Raw genomic sequence first — 25,591 nt, forward strand, 5'->3', positions numbered from 1 at the left:
TTTTTTTTCATTTTGGAAATTTTTTTTTCCAACCAATAATTCTCAATCATCTGCTTTTAAAAGTACTGTGCAATTTTTAAATAACAATTTTCAAAATCAGGCTGACATTGCCAGCTCTGGCTGGTTGGGATTTTCCGAGTCACCTACAGAAAGACAGCTGCTCCGCCGAGAGCCCGTCTGGGAAACTGGCCTGTATATCCTGTGCCCCAGAGCATCCACTTCCTCAAAAACGTAGCCAGGGGGCTCAGGATATGAAGCTAGGCATCTGCCCATTTCCTTGGGAGTAAAGCTGATGGCATAGGTGGTCTGGCCCTCCACAGGGATATTTCCCCGAGGGCCGGACCAGAGGGGTTTACAGCTCTTGGTACTGACAGGGGGGTGGTGCACGTAGTGGGCACGAGTGGTGGTGAGGCAGTCCAAGGGCTCAGTGGGAATATTCAGCTGGGGGATAGGCTTGACTGGCTCTGGACGTATGCTAGCCCACGGCTTGTAGTCTTCCTTGGTGGTCGTGGAGCTTTGGAAACAGCCACTCTTCTTAATCGGGAGCACTGGCCGGCAGGACTGAGCAGGGGCACCCTTGGGGTATGTGTAATGGGCCTGCACTGTTGTCAGAAGATCCATCCTCTCTTCAGGAGGGACATAGGTGGCAGGAGCTTTGGAGAACATGTGGGGTGTTGGCCAAGCTTGGTACTTGTCTCGGAACTCAGTGGTGTTACAGAAGGGTGCGTCTAGGCCAGGGGGCCGAGCTGGAGGTTTCAAGCTCTTTGCAGGCTCCCCCATCAGGCCCCTGTAGGACTCTTTGTGGGTGGTGAGGCTCTCAAAGGGGATTTCACAGGGTCTGAACTTCTCTGCCTCATGTACAAAGCGCTTCTCCATAGGGTGGGCCACATAGCTCATCTTGTAGTTGGTCAGATCCTCTAAGGGGATATTGCAGAGCTTCGGCATGGCTGGAGGCTTACAGCTCACAGTGTTCACAAGGCCCTTTAAGGGGTAGTCATCCTGGTGTGTAGTTCTGCTATCAAACTTGGTTGATGCTGGCCGGTAGTTATGTTCCGGGCGAAGTGGCTCTCGTCGTGGTTGGTTCCAAGCTAAATAATCAGCTGAAATTAAAGAAGGGGTCATTAATAAATCAGGCCACTCAACTTGTACATATTCCAAAGGACCCCCAGAGCTACAATGCACTATTCCCTTTGAGCCAAGGGAAGAACACAGCAGATCCCTACTACCAACTCCATCAAAAGGCTGATGTTTCAGCCCTGTGAAGAAAAAATATATTTACAGGAGTTCTCATCACACTCCACAATGCTGAATGCAGGAGTTTTAGAGGGTCCAGGGTCATGGGAGAATCCAAGGAATCCTTTCCAGAAGAGAAGCCCAACTACTAACCCAAAAAGAGCTCTTTTCTTGCATGGGATAGATATCATCTTTGAATCAGCACTGAATGTATAGGAAAACCCATACGGATAGAGAGATGAGATTTACAATCCACCACTGATGGGCCACCAGACACACCAACCAGGCCTACTTGGTCATGTGTAGGGTGACAGCCATTGTGTCCCTATACCTTCACATCTAATCCACATAAATATGCTACTTCAAGGGAATAAGGGCATCATCTCGGCTGCAACTTCTATGGATCTTATCATGTAATGGGCGATGTTCTAAGTGCTATATATATTAACTGATTTATTCTTCAGACAGCCCCAATTAATGTCCACTTTAAAAACGCATAAGAACTAGGCCGGTGCCGCGGCTCACTAGGCTAATCCTCCGCCTAGCGGCGCCGGCACACCGGTTCTAGTCCCGGTCGGGGCGCCGGATTCTGTCCCGGTTGCCCCTCTTCCAGGCCAGCTCTCTGCTGTGGCCAGGGAGTGCAGTGGAGGATGGCCCAGGTGCTTGGGCCCTGCACCCCCATGGGAGACCAGGAAAAGCACCTGGCTCCTGGCTCCTGCCATCGGATCAGCGCGGTGCGCCAGCCGCAGCGCGCCGGCCGCGGCGGCCATTGGAGGGTGAACCAACGGCAAAGGAAGACCTTTCTCTCTGTCTCTCTCTCTCACTGTCCACTCTGCCTGTCAAAAAAATTAAAAAAAAAAAAAAAAACACATAAGAACTAAGTTGATCTTCAGTATATGAAGGTAATTGAAAATGAAATGTGATGAAGGGTGGGATGGGAGAGGGAGTGGGTGAGGGGAGGGCCACGGGAGGGAGGGAGGTTGGTGGGGGGGGAGACACAACAATACAAAAGATGCATTTTATATTCTACTTAAAACTATTGGTTGAACTCTGTAATTAATACACAATTACTCTTAGGTGTTTAATTAATGCTATAACTAGTACTCAAATAGTATTTTACACTTTGTGTTTCTGTGTGGGAGCAAAATGTGGAAATCTTTACTTAACATACACTAAATTGATCTTCTGTATATAAAGATAATTGAAAATTAATCGTGATGTGAAGGGGAAGGGGAAAAGGAGTGGGAGAGGGGAGCGTTGTGGGTGGGAGGGAAGTTACGGGGGGGAGGAAGCTATTGTAATCCATAAGCTGTACTTTGGAAATTTAGGCTCATTAAATAAATAAATAAATAAATAAACGCATAAGAACACACAGAGAAATGAAGAATTGGCCCCCAAGTCACTTTGCTAGAAATATAACAGATTCAAATCCAGATGCCGAGTCTATGATCTGACCACTACACTACCTGACAAAGAGCACCAACTACTGTATCTGTGCTAGCCAGTTGTACTCAAGACATGATCTTGTTTCAACTCCACTATAAGCTTTTGTGATCGGTATGATTTCCAAAAACAAAACCCAGGTAAGTTATAAAACTTACCCCAAAATCGCAGGGCTATTTAGTTGTGTTGGGATTGATGCCACATTGTGTACTTCTTCCAGCCCCTATCACCATTTAGAAGCACTATATGTCTAGATGGAGCAAGGTTAAAGAAAAAAAATAACCATGGAAGATTTGCAGGAGGAGGAGAAATTTTTCAGAGTTTTAAGAATGAAAAGCATAGGCCAGATATATCTAGGGGATGCCTATCACAAGAAGAACTTTTACCCTGAGGGTGGAATTGACAAGATAAAGGGAGGCCCGAGCACTAGAGATGCCACACAAACATCGAGAAGCACTGTAGTTAGGCAGTATTGCAGGGGCTTCCAAAGTGACTTTGCCACACAGACCCTCAGGGAAATTCCAAGATTAAAAGTCTATGTGAGAAAAATGAGACAGCAAACCATGTGATTCAACTACCTCGACACTGCTGCTATTCTTCTCATAATACTTGGCTTGTATCCAAGATCTGTATTTCCCCACTGTGCCCATAAATTACCAGGTCTAAAGGAGCCTATGTGAACCCTTGTGAGCTTTGTCGATCTACAGGGAATTCTGCTTTACAAAGTGAACAAAAAGCAGCTTCCCAAGAGGCTTGGGAAGCTCTCAACACTAGTGGACCACAGAAGGTACACTTTTTAACAACTTTATTAAGATAAAATTAACATAAAATGCAACACCTTAAGTACCCAATTTAATGACTTGTATAGAGTTCTGCAACCATCGAAGTCCAGGTATACAACATTTGCGGAAATATCAGTCACCCCCATATTTCATCAATCTTTGCTCCCATTTCCATCCCATCATTTATTTCCTATTGGTCTTTATAACTGTACTTTTTGAGCATTTCCTATAAATACAACAGAAGTAGTGCTTTGAATCTGGCTTCACTTAGCATAATATAATTGTTTCATCCATGTTGTAATATGCATCAGCAGTTCACTCTGGTTTATCATTGAATAGTATTATATAGACATACCAAATTTTGTTCAACTATTCACCAATTTTTGGGTTGTCTATTTTCAGCTATTGGGGAAAATTCTGCTATAAACATTTGTGCAGAATTCTATCTGTGAATATGTTTTCATTTAGGTTGGACAGATACCAAGAAGTGGAATTACTAGGTTTATAATAAATCTATGTTTACCTTTTTAAGAGCATGTCGAATTTTTCCAAGTAGAAAAGTGGGTTGCCATTTTATATTCCTACCAGCAAGGTGTGAATGTGCTCATTTCTCTTTGTCCTCACCAGCACATATTATTATCTGGGGTATTATTATTATTGATACTCTAGTGAACATTTAGTGGTATCTCATTGTAGTATAATTTATATTTCCCTAATGACTAATAAGGTTGAATATCTCTGCATGAACTTATTAACCCTTCATACGTCTTCTTCATTAAAATGCCTATTCCAATCTTTCGTCCAGATTTAAATTCTTTACTTGAGAGGCAGAGAAAGAGTCCCCATCTGCTGGTTTACTCTCCAAATGCCCACACTGACCAGAGCTTGAGCTGGAAATTCAATCTCCACCTCCCACATGCCACATGCCAAAGACCAATTACGTGAGTCATCAGCACTGCCCTCCAGGAGCAGTGAGCTGGAATCAGTAGCCAGAGCTGGGTATCAAACCCAAGTATGCTGATATGCGATGTAGGCCTTGTTAACTGGTGTCTAAACTCCATCAGACACCTACTCTCCCTTTTTTAAATCCCATTGTCTTCATATTGAGTTAGACAAGCTCTTTGTATATTCTGAATACAAGTCCTCTATTAAATGTGGGACATGTATTTTTCCAAACAGAGCACTTATTTTTACCAAATGGTGTCTTTCAAAAGCACAGAAGTTGTGCATTTGAAGAAGTCCAATTTAAAATTCTTTTACAAATTATGTTTTTGGTGCCATGTCTAAGAAATCTATGCCTACCTACCATAAGATATAACATATTTTCCATATTTTTCTAAAAGTTTTGTAGTTTTAGCTGTTACTTTTGGGTCTCTGATCCTTTAATTTTTTAGTAGAGTATGAGGTAAATATCTAAGTTCATTTTATTCCAGGTGGATAACCAACTGTCCCAGCACCACTTATCAGAAAGATTATCCCTTGCACGCTGAAGTGCCTCGGCACCTGTGTGAAAAATCAACTGACAATAAGCATGTACTCTCAATCCAGTCCTTTATGTCTGTGCCACACTGTCTTAATTACTATAGATTTAAGCTTTTAACATCAAGAAGTTTAACTCTTATTTTTCAGGGAAAAAAAATCTTACTCTGATTCAATTTCATTTATACAATTTAGAATCATCTTGACAATTGCTTTTTAAAAAAATACCTGGCAGATTTTGATAGACTGCATTGAATCTGTAAATCAATTTGGAAATAATTTTATCTTAAAAATATTGAATTATCAAATTCATGAACACAGACTGTCTCACAACTTGTTCTGATTTTATGAATTCATGTCAGCACTATTTGGTAGTTTTCAGTACATAAGCCTTATACTCATTTTTTAACTTATTCCAAGTGTTTTCTTCATTTTCAGGTTATTGTGAGGAGAGAGGGGCACTGCCAGTATTAATATATAGAAATACAGTTGTTATATATTGATCTTCCGTATTGTCACATTGCTAAACTCATTTATTAGTTCTAATCATTTTTACAAATTCGTTCAGGATTATCTGCATTACATTGTCTGAGAATAAGGACTACTTCATGTCTCCCTTCCTAATCTATATGCATTTGACTGTTTTTTAGTATTGAACTGGTTCCAACTCCCAATACAATGTTCAAAGAAGAGGTCAGACGTGGCATTCTAGCCTCATTCTCCATCTTAGAGGGAAAGCATTCAGTCTCCTTATGAGGAATGATGTGAAGGAGCCAGTGTTGTGGCACAGCAGGGTAAGCCACGACCTGCAATGTATGCATCCCGCATGATCATCTGTTTGAGTCTGGGCTGCTCCACTTTTGATCCAGCTTCCTGTTAATGCACCTGGGAAAGCAGCAGAAAATGGACCAAGTACATGGGTCCCTGCCACCAACATGGGAGACCAGGATGCAGTTCCTGGCTTCTAGTTTAGGCCCAGTCCAGTCCTGCCCATTGTGACCATTTAGGGAGTAAACCAGCACCATAACTCCATTTTTCAAATGAATAAATAAATTTTGGGGGAGGGGGGGCAGTGCTGTGGCTTAGCAGGTTAAGCCACTGACTGCAGTGCCAACATTCCATATGCGAGCAAGTTCAAGCCCTGGCTGCTCTACTTCCCATCCAGCTCCTTGTTAATGCAGCTGGAAAAGCAGCAGAAGATGGCCCAAGTCCTTAGGCCCCTGCACTCATGTGAGAGACCTGGATGAAGCTCCTGGCTACTGGATTCAGATCGGCCCAACCCCAACAGTTGCAGCCATTTGGGGACCAGCAGATAGAAGATATCTCTCTCTCTTTCTCTAACTCTGCCTGTCAAATAAATCATTTTTTAAAATTAAAACAAAAATCATGATGCTATCATCTTTAAAAGAAATAAAATGTCAGTTATAGAATTTTTCATTAATGTCCTTTATCAGGCTAAGTAAGTTTCTTTTATTGATAAATTGAGAACTTTTATGGATATTGGATTTTATCAATGTTTTCTATCAACCATGTGGTTTTTGTCTGTTACTTTATTAATATGGTATATTACACAATTTGATGCCACAACTTGCATTCCTGGAATAAAACTCCCAATATTTAATTATTAATTATCGATTCTGTAATTGTCTTCTGAAATAAGAGTCTGCAGTTACCTAATTATATTTACAAGTACTCATTATTTCTTTTGGGTATCTTTGTTACAATCTAGTATCGTTTTCTTTCTGCCAGAAGAGACGACCTTTATAATTTCTTGTAAGGCAAGTCGGTCAGCTACAAATTCTCTGTGATATCTGTAAATGTCTTCATTTTTGAAGTATATCATCACTGGACATGAAATTCTTCGTTTATAGGGTTTTCTTCTAGTACTGAATGTCAATCCACTGCCTTCTGTCTTCCACTGATTCTAAACATAACTGTTAAGATTATTTCCCGGCTGGCACCGTGGCTCACTAGGCTAATCCTCTGCCTGCGGCGCTGGCACTCCGGGTTCTAGTCCCAGTTGCGGCATCAGATTCTGTCCCGGTTGCTCCTCTTCCAGTCCAGCTCTCTGCTGTGGCCCGTGAAGGCAGTGGAGGTTGGCCCAGGTATTGGGCCCTGCACCCAATACCAGGAGGAAGCACCTGGCTCCTGGCTTCAGATCAGCGCAGTGCGCCGACTGTAGTGGACATTTTGGGGGGGTGAACCAATGGAAGGAAGACCTTTCTCTTCAGAGAGAGAGAAATGTCTAACTCTGCCTATCCAAAAAAAATATATATATATATTATTTCCCTATATGTGAGCTGTCCTTTGTCTCTTCCAAAATCTTCATCTTTGGTTTTCAACAATTTGAATATGATGTGAATAGTTGTGGATACATGTGTTTATTCTACTCAGACAGTGCCCTTTGGAGGTGTAAATACTTTTCTGAAATTTTAGGTGTCTCAGCAATTAATCTTTCTAATTTTTTACTCTTTTCTTCTCCTTTTTGCAACTCCCATTAGAAGTATGTTGGTATGTTTGATGTTATTCCATAAGTCTTTGAGTTTGTTCATTTTTCTTGACTTTTTTGTATTTTTCAGATTAGATAATCTCTATTGTTCTATCTTCATTTTCACTGATTTTTGTGCAAGCTCAAATCTGCTGTTAAACCTCTCTAATAAATCTTTAATTTTATTTAATGCCTTTTTAATCAAGTTTTCATTTAATTCTTTATGATTTCCCTTTATTGGTACTCTCTATTTGATGAGCAATCATTGCCATACTTCCTTTTTAATATTTATGTTTAATTTATTTCCTTAATTATTTATTTGAAAAAGTTAGAGAGAGAGGGAAAGACAGAGATCTCCATCTGCTAGCTCACTCCTCAAATGGTCCCAACAGCCAGGGCTGCGCCAGGCTGAAGCCAGGAACCGGGAGCTTCTTCCAGGTCTCCCACGTGCATCAAGCATTTGGGCCACCTTCCTCTGCTTTCCCAGGCATATCAGCAGGGAGCTGGATTTAAAGTTGAACAGCCAGGACATATGGGATGCTAATGTTGCAGGCAACAGCCCAGTCTACTATGCCACAATGCCAGCCTCTCCTTTATTTATTTAAACATTGAATATAATTATGGTAATGTCTTTGAAATATTTGTCTGCTAGGTCCAAAAACTGAGCTCCCTCAGACTGTTTTTGTCTTATTTGTGAATAAATCTTCGCTATTTCAAGTCTCATAATTTTCTGTTAAAAAAAAACACTTTAGGTAGCATGCCACGGCATGAGAGCTGATTTTTTGGCTGTTTGTGAATTCCATAGAGTATTACCCTCCCTACAGTAGTAGCCAAGTGATATTTTTGTTCATGTTTTTATTTTTAATTAATTTTATTTCTAAGCCTGGCTTCCTAAAGTTTATTCTCTGTCAGCCTACATTAGTGATAAGCCAATGATTGATCAGAGGTAACACTGAGGGGCTGACGCTGTGGTGTAGTGGGTAAAACCGGCTGCCTGCACCACCAACTTCCCATATGGGTGCCGTTTCGAATCCCGGCCACTCCACTTCCAATCCAGCTCCCTGCTAATGTACCTGGGAAGATAGAAGATAGCTCAAGTGCTTGGGCCCCTTGCACGCACATGGGAGACCTGAAAAAGGTCTTGCTCTTGGCTTCAGCCTGACCTAGCCATGACTATTGCAGCCATCTGGGGAGTGAAACAGCAGATGGAATCTCTCTCTCTCTCTCTCTCTCTCTCTCTCTATATATATATATATATATATATATATACACACACACACATAAACTTTCAAATAAAATAAGTAAATTTAAAAAAAAAGTCACACTTAAGCCAATATGACTTTCAGCCTCTGCCAATGGGTCAACACACAGGTTAAAGAATATAGTCAAAGATCAGGCAATTCCCAAGCCTCAGGTGGCTTTTATTTTCTGCGTGGATTTTTCATGTCTCCTCTGTACGCAGGCACTGCGTCTCATGTTTAGCCAAGTTGATGATGAACAGACAGGCCCTTCTCTGATCGGTCTTGAGCATACACAGCCTTGCCCATGTACACAGTCTTCTGGACCACCAGGAGTATGGATGACCTTATCAAAGCCCACAGTGTCTGGATTATGCTGAGTCTCCCTTTTTAATTTCCAGCTATTGGACTTGTCTGTTGTTTGCCACAACTAGTCTAGTACTGCGACCTCAATCTGCTTGCCGAAGTTGTCGTCCCTGATTTCTTTCCATTGAGATCACTGCTGCCCTTATCAAAGCCCCAGGTCTGAACTGCATTCCAAATCCAGTCAGATCACACAGGCAGCAGAACTTCTCATTTACGTGGCCAAGACTGCCAAGGCAGAACAACCACACAGATGGATCTGGAGAGAAGGGAGGTGGGGCGATAGTGGAAGCAGCCACAGGATAAAACACCAGATTCTCGCTGTTCATAACTAAGGTTCAGTAGTTTTTCCTTGACCAAATGGTTTTCAATTTGTTGCATGCCTTTGGTTGATTTCCAGAGTCTTGAAATGGTTTAAATGTTACCATTCTGTCCAGTTTTATCATTGCTTTCTGGGAAGAGAATTTGCCAAGCTTCTTACTCCATTATTCCAGAAGTCCTGACATCTCCACCACCCCCAGACACTATGTTTATCTTAGGCCAATAATACTACCAACTATTTGTTCAAAATTGGCTTCATTTTAATTGAAAATCTAATCTTTCTCCAAGAGCTATTAATGGCTCTATCAGCATCTTGAAAGCATTAGGGGGCCTTAGAAGGAACCATCTTGCTGAATATAAACCACATGTTTCCCCCCAGACTTCAGGCCTCACTGCAGTGGGGGCATCTACCTGTCCATGCCTACATACTGCCGGAAGGGACTTGAGGAGGGGGACAGAGCTTTTCTGGCCTCCCCTGTGATGGATGAAGTGTTAAGAAAACAGATTCCTAAGCTCAAAGTTGCCTCATGTTATTTCTGATACCCAACAATACAGTCAAAACCACACTATTATCCAGTCTCCTGACTTCCTCCACCCAGCATTTATTACCAAAAAACCTCCCCAATACCCTGAAAAACCTCAGAATTCCACATGACAAACTATTCACACGCCAGGAAAGCCCTTCAGGGCCAAAGTGTCATGTGTGTAATTGGCAAGAACCTCTTTAAAAGAGATTCCATTCAATAATGTGTCTTGGAAAAAAAAAAACTCAGCTAAACCTAAAACTGAGCATCAAGTAATTACACTCTCAATCTTTCCAATTGCACGGTGTTTTGAAAATGTCACAAATTACAACCAAATGCTGCTGAAGCATATTTTATTGGTGGTTTTCTGGATCCCAGTAAAGGTGTTGACCATAAGTATAGAAAGGGAAAGGTTTGATTTTTTTCTCATAGGACTAATGTAAGCACAGCATTTAGACAAATATAGAGGACACCCACTGCAATATGTATATTTAATGACCTTGGTCATTAGTTTCTCTTTTCCCCTTTTGGAAAGAGAATCACTGTACAATGTGACACAGTGGGTTAGGCCACCAGCTGCAAAAGTAGCATCCCATATGGGTGTCACTTCAAGTACTAGCTGCTCCACTTCTGATCCAGCTCCCCTCTAAAGTGCCTGAGAAATCAGCTGACGATAGCCCAAATCCTTGGGCGCCTGCACTCACAGGGGATACCTAGAAGAAGCTCCTGGCTTCAGTCTGGCCCAGCTCTGGCCAATGCGGCCATTTGGGGAGTGAACCAGAGGATGGAAGACCTCTTTCTCTGTCTCTCCTTCTCTTGCTCTGCCTTTCAAATAAATAAATAAAAAATTTTAATATTGATTCTTTGATTTTTTTTTCTATTTTTTATTTTCATCTACTTGAAAGACTGAGTGAGGGAAGAACAAAGAGTTTTCTTTATTCTGTTCCTTTTTTTAATTTGAAAGGCAGAGTTACAGAGAGAGAAGATCTCCCATATGGGTACAGGGGCCCCCAAGTATTTGGGCCACCTTCTGCCGCTTTCCCAGGAGCATTATCAGGGAGCTGGATCAGAAGTAGAGCAGCTGGGACTTGAACTGGCACCCATATGGGATGCCAGCACTGTAGGCCATGGCTTTAACCTACTGAGCCACAGCACCAGCCCCATAAAATAAAGTCATTAAAAAAAAGTATGAGGGGCCGGCACTATGGTGTAGCGGGTAGCGCTGCTGCCTCCAGTGCTGGCATTCCATATGGGTACCAGTTCAAGTCCCAGCTGCTCCACTTCCAATCCTGCTCTCTGCTATGGCCTGGGAAAGCAGTAGAAGATGGCCCAAGTCCTTGGGCCCCTGCACCCACATAGGAGACCAGGAGGAAGCTCCTGGCTCCTGGCTTCAGATCAGCACAGCTCCAGCCATTGCAGCCAATTGGAGAGTGAACCAGCAGACAGAAGACCTCTCTTCTCTCTCTCTCTCTCTCTCTCTCTAACTCTTTCAAATAAATAAATAAATCTTTTTTTTTATCTTTTATTTAATGAATATAAATTTCCAAAGTACGACTCATGTGTTACAATGGCTTCCCCCCCCATACCGTCCCTCCCACCCACAACCCTCCCCTCTCCCACTCCCTCTCCCCTTCCATTCACATCAAGATTCATTTTCGATTATCTTAATATACAGAAGATCAGCTTAGTATACCTTAAGTAAGTATTTCAACAGTTTGCTCCCACACAGAAACATAAAGTGAAAAATAATAGATGATTTTTTTTAAATGATGATGAAATCAGATCTGACCTATTGTCATGTTTAATCCCAGTGAGAGTCAAGTTGGGAATTGATAATTTCTTTCTTTCTTTTTTTTTTTTTTTTTTTTTTTTTTTACAGAAGATCAGTTTAGTGTACATTAAGTAAAGAAGTAAAGATTTCAGTCGTTTGCACCCCCATAGAAACACAAAGTGAAATATACTGTTTGAGTACTCATTATAGCACTCTGGCCTCAGAATCAGCCCTAAAGGCACTCGGATCTGGCTGAAAAGCCCATGAGAGTATTTCAGGCATGGAAAGCCAAGACACTCTGGCAAAAAGATCTCTGTGAGTGAGATCCCAGTGGAAAGAACAGGTCTTCAAAGAGGGAGGTGCCTTTCTCTGAAGGGAGGAGAGAACCTCCACTTTGACTATGACCGTGTCTAAACAAGATAAGAGTCGGAGAACTCAAGGGGCTTCCATAGCCTTGGAAACTCATAACTGGTGAATAGGGAGATTACTGATGCCATAAACAGGAGTGTCAATTGGTAAAGTCAACAACAGGAGTCACTGTGCACTTACTCCTCATGTAGGATCTCTGTCCTTAACGTGCTGTACACTGAGGCTCAAATAAATAAATAAATCTTAAAAAAAAATTCTGGCATTCCATGCAGCAGCTTAACCCACTATGCCAAAATGTCAGCCCCTAAAAACGATTTAAAAGAAAAATGAAAGAGAATCAGTGTATGGCCATAAAACATGAAGTGAGCCTTCACAAGAGATGAATAAGTCTCTAAGAGTGATACTCAAGAGAGAAGACTAGGATGTGGCTCCTCTCACATGCACAAGGCTTTCAAGACTAACTCAAGAGTAGGGCAAACATCAGAGACCTACCCCAAACCTCACTCTTGGTCCTGGACAAGACCCATAGAGTAACTGGCTGGCTATTTGTGTATATCTATTGTCAAATTCGGTCACCTGGAACAGTTATAAAACGTTGTTCAGAACCATTACTTCATTTATTCCTTCACTTGACAAGATCATTCAGAGGTACACAGATGTTTCATATAAATTAACTTTCATGTGCCGTTCCCTGTGCTAAATTTTGAATACAGATGTTGAACCTTTAGGGCACAATTTTGTTTATTTTTTTTTCTTTTTTTATTTATTTTTTATTTAGTAAATATAAATTTTCAAAGTACAGTTAATGGATTACAATGGCTTCCCCCCCCCATAATTTCCCTCCCACTCACATCCCTCCCATCTCCCGTTCCCTCTCCCATTCCGTTCACATCAAGATTCATTTTCAATTATCTTTATATACAGAAGATTGATTTAGTATTTATTAAGTAAAGATTTCATCAGTTTGCACCCATACAGAAACACAAAGTGTAAAATACTGTTTCAGTACTAGTTATAGCATTACTTCACATTGGACAACACATTAAGGACAGATCCCACATGAGCAGTAAGTACACAGTGACTCCTGTTGTTGACTTAACAATTTGACACTCTTGTTTATGGCATCAGTAATCTCCTTAGGCTCTAGTCATGAGTTGCCAAGGCTATGGAAGCCTTTTGGGTTCGCCGACTTCAATCTTTTTCCGACAGGGTCATAGTCAAAGTGGAAGTTCTCTCCTCCCTTCAGAGAAAGGTACCTCCTTCTTTGATGGCCCCGTTCTTTCCACTGGGATCTCACTTGCAGAGATCTTTCATTTAGGTCTCTCTCTCTCTCTCTCTTTTTTTTTTTTTTTTTTTTTTTTTTTTTTTTTTTTTCGCCAGAGTGTCTTGGCTTTCCATTAGGGCACAATTTTGGAAGCCAACATTTCATAGAGGTTAAAGGGTGTGTGGTTTCCACAAGTATAGACAATTTAATTGGCTTGGGGCTGGGGAATGGAAGATCCTTGACCCCTTGAGGCTGATAGTCTGACCAGTGAGATAAATGTTAAGCAAAACAAATTATTCAATGATGATGACAGGGGATAGTCCTTCCAGGATCGATAAGGTGCTCTAACGGTGCTCTAAGCACCTGAACTGGCTTGAGGGGAGATCCTGGAAGGCCTCTGCCGATGTGATGTTTTGGCTGCTAGCTAAAGGACAAGTGACACACAGAAAGCAGGAGAGATCTATGCAGAAGGAATCCCAACGCTAAAAATCCTGAAGCAGAAAAGATATGGAGGAAGGGAACTGAATGGAGGCCCTAAGGCTGGAGCAGAGGAGCTCGGGATGGAGAATCCAGAACCTACAAGGCTTTAGAAGTTAGTAAGGATTGGGATTTGATCCTAAATACTACAATGCTTATTTGAGGAGTTTCAAGCACAGAAGATTAGTTGATAAGATTGTAGATATGCTCAAGTGTATGTCAAGGAGTACACTTCAAGAAGGCAAGACTAGGACTTGGCCAGCGGGAAACAACAAAAGTATGGAAGGTAGAGGGAGTTTAGGGCATTAGTGACAGATGAGCTGCAATGATCTAACATGGAATAGGCTACATGGAAAGAACAGGCACAGGAGAGAAGGTTGGGCACCAACAGATTAGGGGATACAACAAGGCCAAGAACTGTTGTGATGGAAGCAGATCAGAGACTAAGTCAGAGGGACCGGATGTTGGGGTACACAAAGTCTTCAGAGGTGGGATAATTTCAGGGTAGAATGTCCAGAGGGTTGTCTTTCAGAAGGTGGCTATGGATGACTAGGAGAGGAGCACACTAGGGTAAGAAAGTAAAAGGCCAGAGTGGAGATTGCCATAGAGGTCTATACTAGTAACAGCCCTGAATCTCCAATATGAGCAGGGCCCACCAGAATGGTAGGCTCAGAACTCCTCCAAGCAAAATTTCCCACATGTCTCCAGCCTTCGCCACCTCTGCTGCCAGCCTACCTCATTAGTAAATGCTTAACTAAACATAACCCTTATGATAGAGGTCCACCAAGATCATTCAGAGGTACACCGATGTTTCACATAAATTAACTGTTGAAACTTGTCTTCCTAGAGCAACAGTGTGCATCATAAACAGAGGCATTACAGATGACAAGCTTGGCCTCCATTCTCTGATCTCCATCTTGGGGCCAGGCTCTCAGGGGTATCTGCTGTTATACTGGTAGCCCAACCATAGGACTCCACTGCCCTTCTCTCCCACTGGACTAGAGGGCCTAGGACAGTTCACAGTTCCTAGGCACATGCCTGGTATGTAATAGATAATCAACGAAAAATAATTATGCAATTTTTTTAAATTTTCAAAAACAGATTTTGAATGTTTCATGACAAAGCAATAACAAATATTTGAGGAGGTAAATGTGGGCCATGATTTGAACAAAATATAACATACACATGTATGAAAATAACACATTATAACACATAAATAAGTATAATGATGTCAAAAGTAAAACTATGTCAATTCACTTAAAATATGTTACAAAACTGGCAAAATTATTTTGAAGTATTAAAAATCAGCATTATGGTTATATTCCAGTTGAGAAAGGTGGCTGAAAGGGAGTAGTGATGCTATTTTCTTGATCTGGGTGCTATTTATAAGGGTGTATTCAGCCAAAATTCATTGGCCTGTACCACTATGATTTATATACATTCCTGTATATTACATTTCAATATTGTTCTAAGTGAATGCGTGAATCAGTCATTGAATCAGTAGAATCTAGCTCACCTAAAACTTGAAGTACTTCCCCAATGCATATGATTCAAACAGTGAACTAAGGCAGGGGTCAGAAAATATTTTCTGTAAAAGGCTAGATACTAAGTACCTATAGCCTTACAGACCATAGGGTCTTTGTCAAACTACTCAGTTTTGCCAGCGATAACATGCACTGTATTCCAATAAAATGTACTTGTAAACACTGAACTTTGAATTCCATGTAATTTTCACATGTCTTAAAGTAATATATATTTTTTGGCAAACATTTGAAAATTTTAAAACCATGCTTAGCTCTCGACCCATATAAAAGCAATCTGTTGGCTGGATTTGGCTTTCATGAAGGAGTTTGCTGACCCCTGCACCAAGAGAACATACAAAACATACTTCCTGATCTGTCTACAATTCAGCCTATCCTTTCCCCAGCCCACTTCTCAAGCGTTCTCCCACCTTTATAAGTAGGCAGACACTCCATCTTGTCACCACACGGGTATTTATTATCCCGAGGTTTAATGGGGTCCACTCGACAGACAGGGTAGGGGTTGTAATCTTGTTTGTATGTTGTGAGCAAATCCATATTCTCTTCACTGGGGATGAACTGTTCGGGCTGGTGGACCTTCACTGGTACCACTTTGTGAGGCCCAAAGTCTCTTCTGGAAGGAAAACAAATACATATTGTTGGAGTCCTTGGCTTGGAATGAGGCTTGTGTTTTCCATCCCAACCCAATCCTAAAACATTTGCTGAGAAGTCAACATCTTCTCTGCCCCCACTCACTGCTTTTCCTCGTCTACCTCCCACTTTCTAGAATGGTACCACTATTCCCTTCTCACCAAATCAGACTCTTGGATGTCATCCTGGAAACCCTCTCTCACAGTCCAGAGTCTGTCACTCATTCACCAGGTGTGGCCTCCTCCACCTCATGAGTTGTTCTGTCCCCTTTAGTTTAGGCCCTAGATCATGTGACAGCCTACTGTGCAAGCTCCCTGCTTTCTCTCCCACCATTTCTACTTCAACCACCATAGTATGGCCAAACTGTCTAAATGAAAACGGGATCATTTTGTTCCCCAGCTTACAAATATCCCAGATAACACTCGATCTCCTAGAATGATTTGTAAACTCTCCTGGACCTGGCCTCTACCTTACTGCCCACCCTCATCTCCCACCACCCTAACCCCACCCACCCACATTGTACTCCAATCACAAGGCACTACTTTCTTGAATGATTTATTTATTTGAAAGAGTTACAGAGAGGGAGGGACAGAGACAGACAGAACCTTCCATCCACTGGTTCACTCCCCCAGGTGGCCTCAACAGCCAGGGTTTGGCCAGGCTAAATCTAGGGGTTACGTGAGTGGCAGGGATCCAAACACTTGAGCCATCTTCTGCTGCTTCTCTCAGGCCATTAGCAGGGAGCTGGATCAGAAGTGGAGCAGCTGAGACATGAACCATCACCCCTATGGGATGCTGGCATTGCAGGCAGTGGCGTTGTCTGCTATACCACAATGCAGGCCCCAAGGTACTAGTCTCTAAAAGGGCCCCTCTTTCCTTCCTTCCACTTCCTTTTCACTATGGAGCTAACTTCTGTTTTTCAGATACTGCTATGTCTTTCCCTGCGTTCCCCACAGTTTCTCCTACTAATGCTTAGCTCCTTCCTCTACTTAACCTACCAAAACTCAGAAGGAAAAAAGTTAACAACAAATGGAGATCCTGAGTATTTGATTCCAGTGTGCCCCATTATCTCAGGGAGTGTGGAAACAATAGAATGAAAAAAATTGCAATGGGGCAGGCATTATGACACAGCAAATTGAGCTGCTGCTGGGGACATCTGTATCCCATATTGAGTGGCTGGTTCAAATCCTAGCTACTCCACACTTCTGATTGAGCTCCCCACTAGTGTACCTGAGAGGCAGCAGATTATGGCCCAGGTGCTTGGGTTCCAGCCATGTGCAAGGCCCAAAGGAGTTCCTGGTTCCTGGCTTCAGCTATTGCAATCATATAGACAGTAAACTAGCAGACATAAGATCACTCTGTCACTCTGCCTTTCAAATAAATACTTCCAAATAAAGCATGATGGTCTTCACTAAACAGGAAGCAGTGGCTTCTCAAAGCATCCCATAATTACCAAAGGCTCAGATGTTTAAAAAACCAGCACCAGGAACCACCCTGGCAATACCATGGTTTAGCCAGGGCTTGCACTGTCCATTAGGGTAGTCTCTGCTTCCTAATCCTCAATGCTAACATTTTCCCCCTAAGGGCTTTGGCTTTCCACAACAGACTGTTTTTGCCTGGGACCAGTATATCCAAGCTGGCAAGAGGAAGGTAGATTTTCCCTGATGGTGCTTGCCAGAACAGCCCACCAAGGGAAAGGAAAGGTTTCCGGACAGGAAAACATTAGGCCCAAACACCAATAAAACCTACTTCCTGGCCAAAATCTGGAGCAGCATTACTGAGCTATGCTTGACTAGCAAAGGTAACACGCTCCACTGTAATCTGTCTTGCATGAATTATATACATGGTTGTCAATAAACCCAAAGCAGGTCTTGAAAATGCTTGATGGGATGAGAGGAGGGAGCTAGGAAATAGGAGAATAAGTCTCTCTAGGGCTCTAAGAAGGAAATGGGAGATGCTTCAGTTGAACTCCCATAACACCCTCTGGGTAGATTTTCAAGCACATCTTAGTGGCAGGATCACGGCCTTCAGCCTGAACTCCCTTTCTAGAGGCTCCACTGTTGGCCTGAGGCATCTGGAAGTTGAATGTGCATGTAGGAGGTTAGGAAGCAGATGCCAAGCTTCCACTCCACACTTCTCTGCTTCTTATCGAGCAAGTACCCTGATCTCTGTGCAGGACTAAACCAATTGCAACAGGGAACTGAGGGAGAGTAAAGTGTTAGGCTGCAGAGACAAAGGGAAATGCCCAGAAAACCAGGCAAGTGGAGAGTCAACTTTCCATCAGAAGGTTTCCATTCTGGGAGAAGTGCTCCCAGGGGAAGAAGAACTCACCTCACTCCCAGAAGACAGTAAGGTTTTTCAAGGCAACCTGAAACCACACATCCCTAAATCCTCACAAACCCACATTCAGTGATGCCTACCAAAGCTTGTTTCTCTTCCAAGGAATATCAGAAAACACCAATTGGCAAGCAGTGACCTGGGTGCATGAGCTGCCACATCAAGCCCTCCCAACCTCAGATCCCCTTGGGTACACTTCCCAGACCTGCCACATTCTAGGATTCTGCACACGGAGGCCATGTCATCTCTTCTGCATTTCCACCTACCGAGGGAGCCAACCTCCACTCAGAGAGGCTGTGAGAATCTTCAAGGGCCTCCAGGTTCTCCAACGGCAAAGGCAGCCGAGTGCCCCTACCTCCTGCTGCTCTTACGGGCAAAGAGCAGATAAATGTTCACAACCAAACTCACCAGATCATGAATCATCCTGAAAGTGGTTTTTCAAAGACAAAAGCAGATGCTGAAAAATCCTTGCTCCCCACACTTAGGAAATTGAATGTTTGCTGAATATCCTTCTGTATAAAATTCAAGTTCATTTGGAAATGTGCATCCATGGTTGAATTTACTGATAGCCATAACTAAAGCAAACTCTTATAGGAAGAAAATTATCTACTTCTAAGAGGGAAATATTTAAATCTGAAGTTTGATTCATTTATACCATGCCCAAAAACAGTTATTCCGGCCAAAGAGTAAATTTAATCAGGATTTATGTGCTTCCTTCTTATGTTTTTATGTAGAGAACATTCACTGAAACCTATCATTAACCACAACATAACTACATGTCCCCAATCACACATTATCTTACAACCTTAAAGTTCACATACAAGCAACGTATTTTATTCTTCCTAGAAGTTACTCAAATTTAGTAGTTTTCAGTTTTGTTTTGTTTTAAAGAACACGGGATGTCCCCCTCTCTTCCTATAGTACATTTTCTAGTCCCTGTGCCCACTGTGACTATGAACCAAGAAAAGAAAATTGATCAAAGATCTAAGTTGCTCTTAGCAAAGTGGCTATAAAAGTTATATAGTATGGAAGGCCAAGAGTTAAACTCAGAGTTAAATAAAGGTTAAAGTGGCCCTGCTGAGGAAGTCATAACAACCTGACTTCAAATCATTTGGCAAAGCTTAAAGAAAGGTGTTTGACAGGGATATGACAAAAGGAAAGAGGAAATAACACAACAGCTAATTAGGGTCATGAGTCTGGAAGTGGGAAATGAAGATTTTCATCCTGACAAAGAGGCCATACAGCACTTTAAAAAAAAATTTTGTTTTTAATATTTATGCAAACTTCAGAATGTGTCATAACGCCCAAGTAATTAATCATATTAAAATGGAATCTATTTTAAGAGGAATCCCTCTTCTTGCCCAAAGTAAATCCCTTTTACCTCTACCTTGAATCCCTTCCTTTCTTGTTTCCTGGAGACCTCATCTATGCACCCTCTCCTAGCCTGTGGTGTTTTTGTTTTTTGTTTTTTGTTTTGTTTTGACAGGCAGAGTGGACAGTGAGAGATAGAGACAGAGAGAAAGGTCTTCCTTTGCCATTGGTTCACCCTCCAATGGCCACCGCGGCCGGCGCACCACGCTGATCTGAAGGCAGGAGCCAGGTGCTTATCCTGGTCTCCCATGGGCCATCCTCCACTGCACTCCCAGGCCACAGCAGAGAGCTGGCCTGGAAGAGGGGCAACCGGGACAGAATCCGGTGCCCCGACCAGGACTAGAACCCAGTGTGCCGGCGCCGCTAGGTGGAGGATTAGCCTAGTGAGCCGTGGCGCTGGCCAGCCTGTGGTTTTACTTCTTTCTCCCTACTGTCTCCTTTCAGTCAGTATTTAAACCTACTCCAGTTTCTCCCATTTTTAAAGGCAAAAGATAAAATACAGTACAACACTCACTGGACTCCATTCTTCTCCAGTTTTCTCCTTCCCTCCCTCTTCCCTCTTCCATAAAATGTTGTCCATGAGTGGTCTGCCTGCCTTCCTCAACTCTCACTCATGCCCTACCCAGGAAACATACTCACTTCTTGCTCTAGCCAAGTCTCCAAGCACCATCTTGTTTCCAAATACAATCACTGTTTTTCATTCTTATCCTATTGTGCCCTCCTCATGACATCCATCCTTTCATTTACTGTTTTTAATGCTCTTATTTGATTTCTGATACATTCCTCATAATTTTTCTTCCTTCTCAACCTACTCTATGCAGTTTTGCTCTTGGATGTCAGTTCATTTATTTCATTATTTCCACATGTGACATGTGATTCCAAAACTTCCCAGGGTCAAAAGGCATCCTCTCATGAAATCATCCTGTCATCCCAGGCAGGTTGGGAAGCCTCACCCCAGAAACCTGAGACAGATCCCCAGCTCAGTCACAAGGTTTGATTCTTGCCCCTGTTCCTGATGGGGCACACTGAACCCTCCTCATCTTTATTGCCCTCCAAAATTCAAGTTGCGCACATACCTGTCTATTCCTCTACCCTCCCAATTCCATGAAAGCTGAGGCTAACATGTGTTACCACTTCATATAGACTCCAGACAAAAATTCTTAAAACTACCTGAAAGCATTAAAGAATAACCAAAACAGGCAGGTTCTGGAAGAAAGTCAACAGGTGGAAGGAGAAAATGGCACTGGGTGAGTCTTTACTGCTTAAGTTTCAACTAACAAATTAAGAATTGAAGCTTTCAGCCTGAAGGCAGGCTCCAATCTGTACCAGCAAAGGCAGCTGACAGGCAACTCTTTATGATTCTCTTTCTTGATAAAGAACCAGAGGAAAAAGTTTGAAGCAACCACAGGTGCTGGAAAGTGAAGAAAGTATTCTACAAAGGAGAGAGCCAAAGACAAGAAGCCCCAAAATCTGTGTATAAGTTGGGTCCAAATCTTGCTTGACCTCGCAAACATGGGACAAAGTTCAAGTAAGCAGGCTAAGAATAAAGCAGTGAACTGAGATTTGAGTTACCTCCCACATCACACAGTTTGCACTGAATTCAATCAAGTTAGTCCCTGCTAGAAAACAAATCATTCAGCCGGCGCCGCGGCTCACTAGGCTAATCCTCCGCCTAGCGGCGCCGGCACACCGGGTTCTAGTCCCGGTCGGGGCGCCGGATTCTGTCCCGGTTGCCCCTCTTCCAGGCCAGCTCTCTGCTGTGGCCAGGGAGTGCAGTGGAGGATGGCCCAGGTGCTTGGGCCCTGCACCCCATGGGAGACCAGGAAAAGCACCTGGCTCCTGGCTCCTGCCATCGGATCAGCGCGGTGCGCCGGCCGCAGCGCGCTGGCCGCGGCGGCCATTGGAGGGTGAACCAACGGCAAAGGAAGACCTTCTCTCTGTCTCTCTCTCACTGTCCACTCTGCCTGTCCAAAAAAAAAAAAAAAAAAGAAAACAAATCATTCTTCAGAGGAAAGTAGTAAATTCCAGAGTCTTCACAACATAACATTTCAATACACATAATCAATAATCTAAAATTACTTAACACAGGAAAATGTATTATGCTGAAGAAAAAAAGAAATAATCATGCAGACCAACACCAAGCATACCCAGATACCAGAATGAACAGGTAAGGATTTTAAAGCAGCCATTTTAAATCTTGCTCAAAAGGAAAAGCAAAATAAGGTCATAATGAATGAAAAGATAATAAATTAAAGAAGAAAAAGAGAAACTATATTAAAATAAACAAAAGTAAGTTGAAAATACAGTATCTGAAGTGTAGCACAAAGGAAGTGAAGAAGGAAAGTCTTGGTGAACTCAGAGATCATCAATAGAAACTATACAATCTGAAGAACAGAGAACAAAAGATTGAGGGAAAGATGAACAGAAATAATACTTGAAGGAATAATGGCCAAATTTTTCACAAATTTAGTCAAGGCTTTGAAATTGCAAGTCCAGTGTTGAGAGCTTTATCTGTATGTCTTCATCAATTCTCAGGCATGGACCACAGAAGGGAGTATCCTCAATGCAATAGCTCTCAGTAGGGGAATCAAGTATATTTGGAACAGAATTTGTCTAAAATTCTATGGATAGGGGAAGACTCAAATTCATTATCAACTTTCTTGCTTCTTTCTTGGCTTTTGAGGACACAAACACCCTTTCTCTTTATCTCTTTCCTCTCCTACCATGGAGTCTTGTCAATAAGTGAGAGCCTATGCCACCAACTCCATGACTCTGCCTTTTCAGTCAGACCCTTCCCACTCTACTAATCAACCTGCTCCCTTTAGGGTACAGGTCTAACCTCACTGAAGACTCACTTCTCTGCCGAAGCTATTCTGTCCATCTCAGAGAGCTGGGTTAGCTAACAGAAATAATGTCCCAAATGGAGGCCCAAGTGTTTTACATGATGACATGCCTAAGGGGAAATGAGGCTTGAAGTGCAAACCTCTTATTCATAAATTGATCTCAGATCTATCTGAACTAATGGCAAATCCTATGTGAGAGAATTACTAAGGGCTGCAAGAAACAGTTTCACACTAAGAAGGGCTGGAAATCACAAGCAATCCCCTTATGGAACCTGCTGTAAATCCCTAAGATTTATGGTCAGTAAGAGTAGTGTGCAACTGTAATCATGCCTCATGCTGGGATGATAACCTTTCCAGAAACCAGGTGTTTTTCCTGTCTGGGCTTAATCACCAAATCCATCCAAGCCCTGGGCCACATGACTTTTTCATTCAGCAGGTGGGAGCCCCGTGTCCAACCCCAGAAACAAAGCAGGGCCAAGCTCTAAATAAGGAAGTGAGACGGGGAATCTTGTAGTGATGAAGGTCCTAATGGCAGAGTGGTGACAATCTGTGCAGACACAAGGGTGAGCAGACACAGAATTGACCCACCTCTTCCCCCAGAAGCCTCTGGTAAAACACCTAGATGGTGACTTCTTTATATTTACTAACAGCAACTTAATTTTGTTCTGCATCTATGAAAACTAGTGCCCAGTGTGGTAGGCATAGGGTTTAGAAGTAATAAACTGAAATTCACACAGGAGAGAAGAGATGCTCTTAACTCTTCTCTTTCCAGGGTAGGAAATAAAGAAGAAAAGAACAATGTCTGCTCTTTTCTCCATATGGGTAGCCTTGATCCTGCCACTGCTTTGCAAAGCCTTTATAACCCTTAATGGCTTGTCTTGGAAATTCTCTCAGGACGTGCATTCCTCCACACTGGCCACATCTTGAAGTACATGGTATTTATTGTTATTCTGACTCTGGTAGGGACAGAGGACCCTGCTGGGCAATATGTTTGTTACTGTAAGTGACAGAAGGCAATGATAATTTAGTACAGGTCAGAGGTTACATTTTTGTTTTGCAATACACCATTAAGAAGGCGGCAGTATGTAGGTCTCCATTGGGGGACCTCAGAGCTAGATGAGTGGCAGGGATTCAGGGTTTGCCCTTGAACTTTTCAGCTTTAGACAATAAAGAGCATCTTTCAACACTCAACCCTCAAAATACCCTTCTCTATCCTTCTGCATCAGGAAAACACCCTAATGTAGCCATATCAAAAGCCAACTGTCCTTTACATCTCAAAGAAATGCTCTTGATTTCCTGGATAGTGGGTACAAGGCAATAACAAGACCCACACCGGCTGGTGGCAATGTAACAAGCCACCCCCTCAATCTTTCCTCTTCATCCTTTCTACCAATGACATGTCTCTTATACACATAACTAGGACTTGCCCTTGCTGTGCCCACAGTTTCTTAAAATAAAAAGCAATGCTTAAAAATAGAACACATCTCTTTCTGTGGTCTTTAGAGTCTTAGAGGTGCTATTTTCTTGGCAAAATGGAGTAAAAAATGTAAGGTTCATATTGTTTAATAAGTCATTGAAGAAACAGTTGTGTCTTACAATTTTTAATCAGTCAGGTCCTAGAATCTTTCTTCTTAAACCAAGTATGTTCAGATATGTGATTATCATAAAAGTAACCCGATTCAAGTCAGTCAGACAAACCTCAACTCCCTCCTATTCAAGCTTTCCCTATCCAGTAGTTCCCACCAAGCTCAGGAATCTCTTGGCTTAATTTCTCCCCTTGTGGGTCTTCCTGCCCCATAACCCAGACATGGACTTCCTGTGTAACTACAAGATAACAGCTTTTAGTAGATAGGAACACCTCTACTAACTCAAAATCTCAACAGAAGATGTTACCAAGCCTATCCTGGGAAAAAGCTGGAGAAAGAATGACTGAGAGCTATTCTGCCTCACCTGGGCCAAGTGGGACCTTTACTAGAACAGCACAGAATTATGAGTCAAGAGAGGAGCAATAGGAAGGAAAGACACCAGGTCTGGAGCACCTGTAATGTGCAACCCAGGCTGGAACAACTAACACACACTATCCTCTCCATTTCACAGCAATAATGCTCTTTAGAGCTGAGGAATGGGGAAGACAGAATGCATCAATCTTTCAGATATCACCTGGGGACAAAGCTATGAAATCTGAGACTCTGTCCGACTATATTCAAAGATGTCTCTCTTCTACTGGATCTCCAGTCAGGCATCACCACCTGGAGGGCACTAACAGAGTTGTCAGTAGCAGATTGCCCTGGAGTCCTGCAACTTGTATAGCAGCCCCAAGACAGCATTCTCTACACCTCCTCAGTATGGAGACCTCTGTAACACTAATACACTAAGCCACCTGGCTTGGCCTCCCACACTAACCTGGATCCAGATAATCTCAGTTTGGAAGTCAAGAATAATTTGAAAAGTAAGCTGTTTGCTCATAATTCTTGAAAAACATTCAAAGGGAATCCAGTACAAAATCTACAGCATAATTTTCTTAAAGCTCATGATTTCTGTTATCAAGTTCTCTTTGACAACAACCATCACCTCAGCAGACCTGGAATTTTTCACATAACAAAGCCAAAAACTCCGTTCTCAGAAGCAATCCCCCTCTTTGTGTTCCTTTACTAGTTTACTTAATCCTCAGCCCTTTAGATATAGGTTAAGTTAACCTCCCCCTGTTCCCAATCCCAGCAAGCCAGAATCCTTTGAATCCAAGGAGTTTGGGGAAAACTTAGGAGGTTAATATATGCCAGATTTTTTCAGAGATATACCATGTTAAAATTATAACAATATCATATGTTGATACTGTACTTTAGTTCATTATTATTGCACATTATTGCATTAATAGCATACACCAGTACATTATGTCACTACGTCAGTCTTGCACATTCATATACTCATAGGTTTTGCCCTTACCTGGATGTGGTCAGGCCTTCCATTGCTATGGACCCTTTCTGATACTCTAGCTTGGGCTTGAAGGACTCTCTGGGCAGGTACGAGTGATACAGTGGGTAGTTCTCGGTGTATTCGGAGAGAAGACATGGTTTCTCTGTTTTATCATAAATCTTGGTAGGGATATGTGGACAGTGA

The 25,591-nt window shown here is 42.4% G+C and overlaps 1 protein-coding gene across 1 annotated transcript; it reads right to left on the reverse strand.

Annotated features, from left to right (window-relative positions):
* On the reverse strand, positions 1-25,591 carry SAXO1 (stabilizer of axonemal microtubules 1). Its single transcript, XM_008254405.5, has 3 exons — positions 25,418-25,591; positions 15,704-15,906; positions 1-1,100 (listed from the first exon to the last, which is right to left on the reverse strand). Exons 1-3 carry the CDS (start codon positions 25,438-25,440, stop codon positions 97-99), a joined length of 1,230 nt encoding a protein of 409 aa, XP_008252627.2. The 5' UTR covers positions 25,441-25,591; the 3' UTR covers positions 1-96.

This window comes from Oryctolagus cuniculus, chromosome 1 (assembly GCF_051225735.1).
Source record: "Oryctolagus cuniculus isolate XC-2025 breed Fujian yellow rabbit chromosome 1, ASM5122573v1, whole genome shotgun sequence".
NCBI classification, from domain to species: domain Eukaryota; kingdom Metazoa; phylum Chordata; class Mammalia; order Lagomorpha; family Leporidae; genus Oryctolagus; species Oryctolagus cuniculus.

What these genes read in the sequence shown, in the direction of transcription:
- SAXO1 (XM_008254405.5), bottom strand. Translation starts at nt 25,440, where the DNA reads ATGGAAGGCCTGACCACATCCAG. An exon ending in GAAGGCCTGACCACATCCAG is followed by an intron (nt 15,907 to 25,417) that starts GTAAGGGCAAAA and finishes TTTTCCTTCCAG; the next exon opens with AAGAGACTTTGGGCCTCACA. An exon ending in GTGTCTGCCTACTTATAAAG is followed by an intron (nt 1,101 to 15,703) that starts GTGGGAGAACGC and finishes CTTTAATTTCAG; the next exon opens with CTGATTATTTAGCTTGGAAC.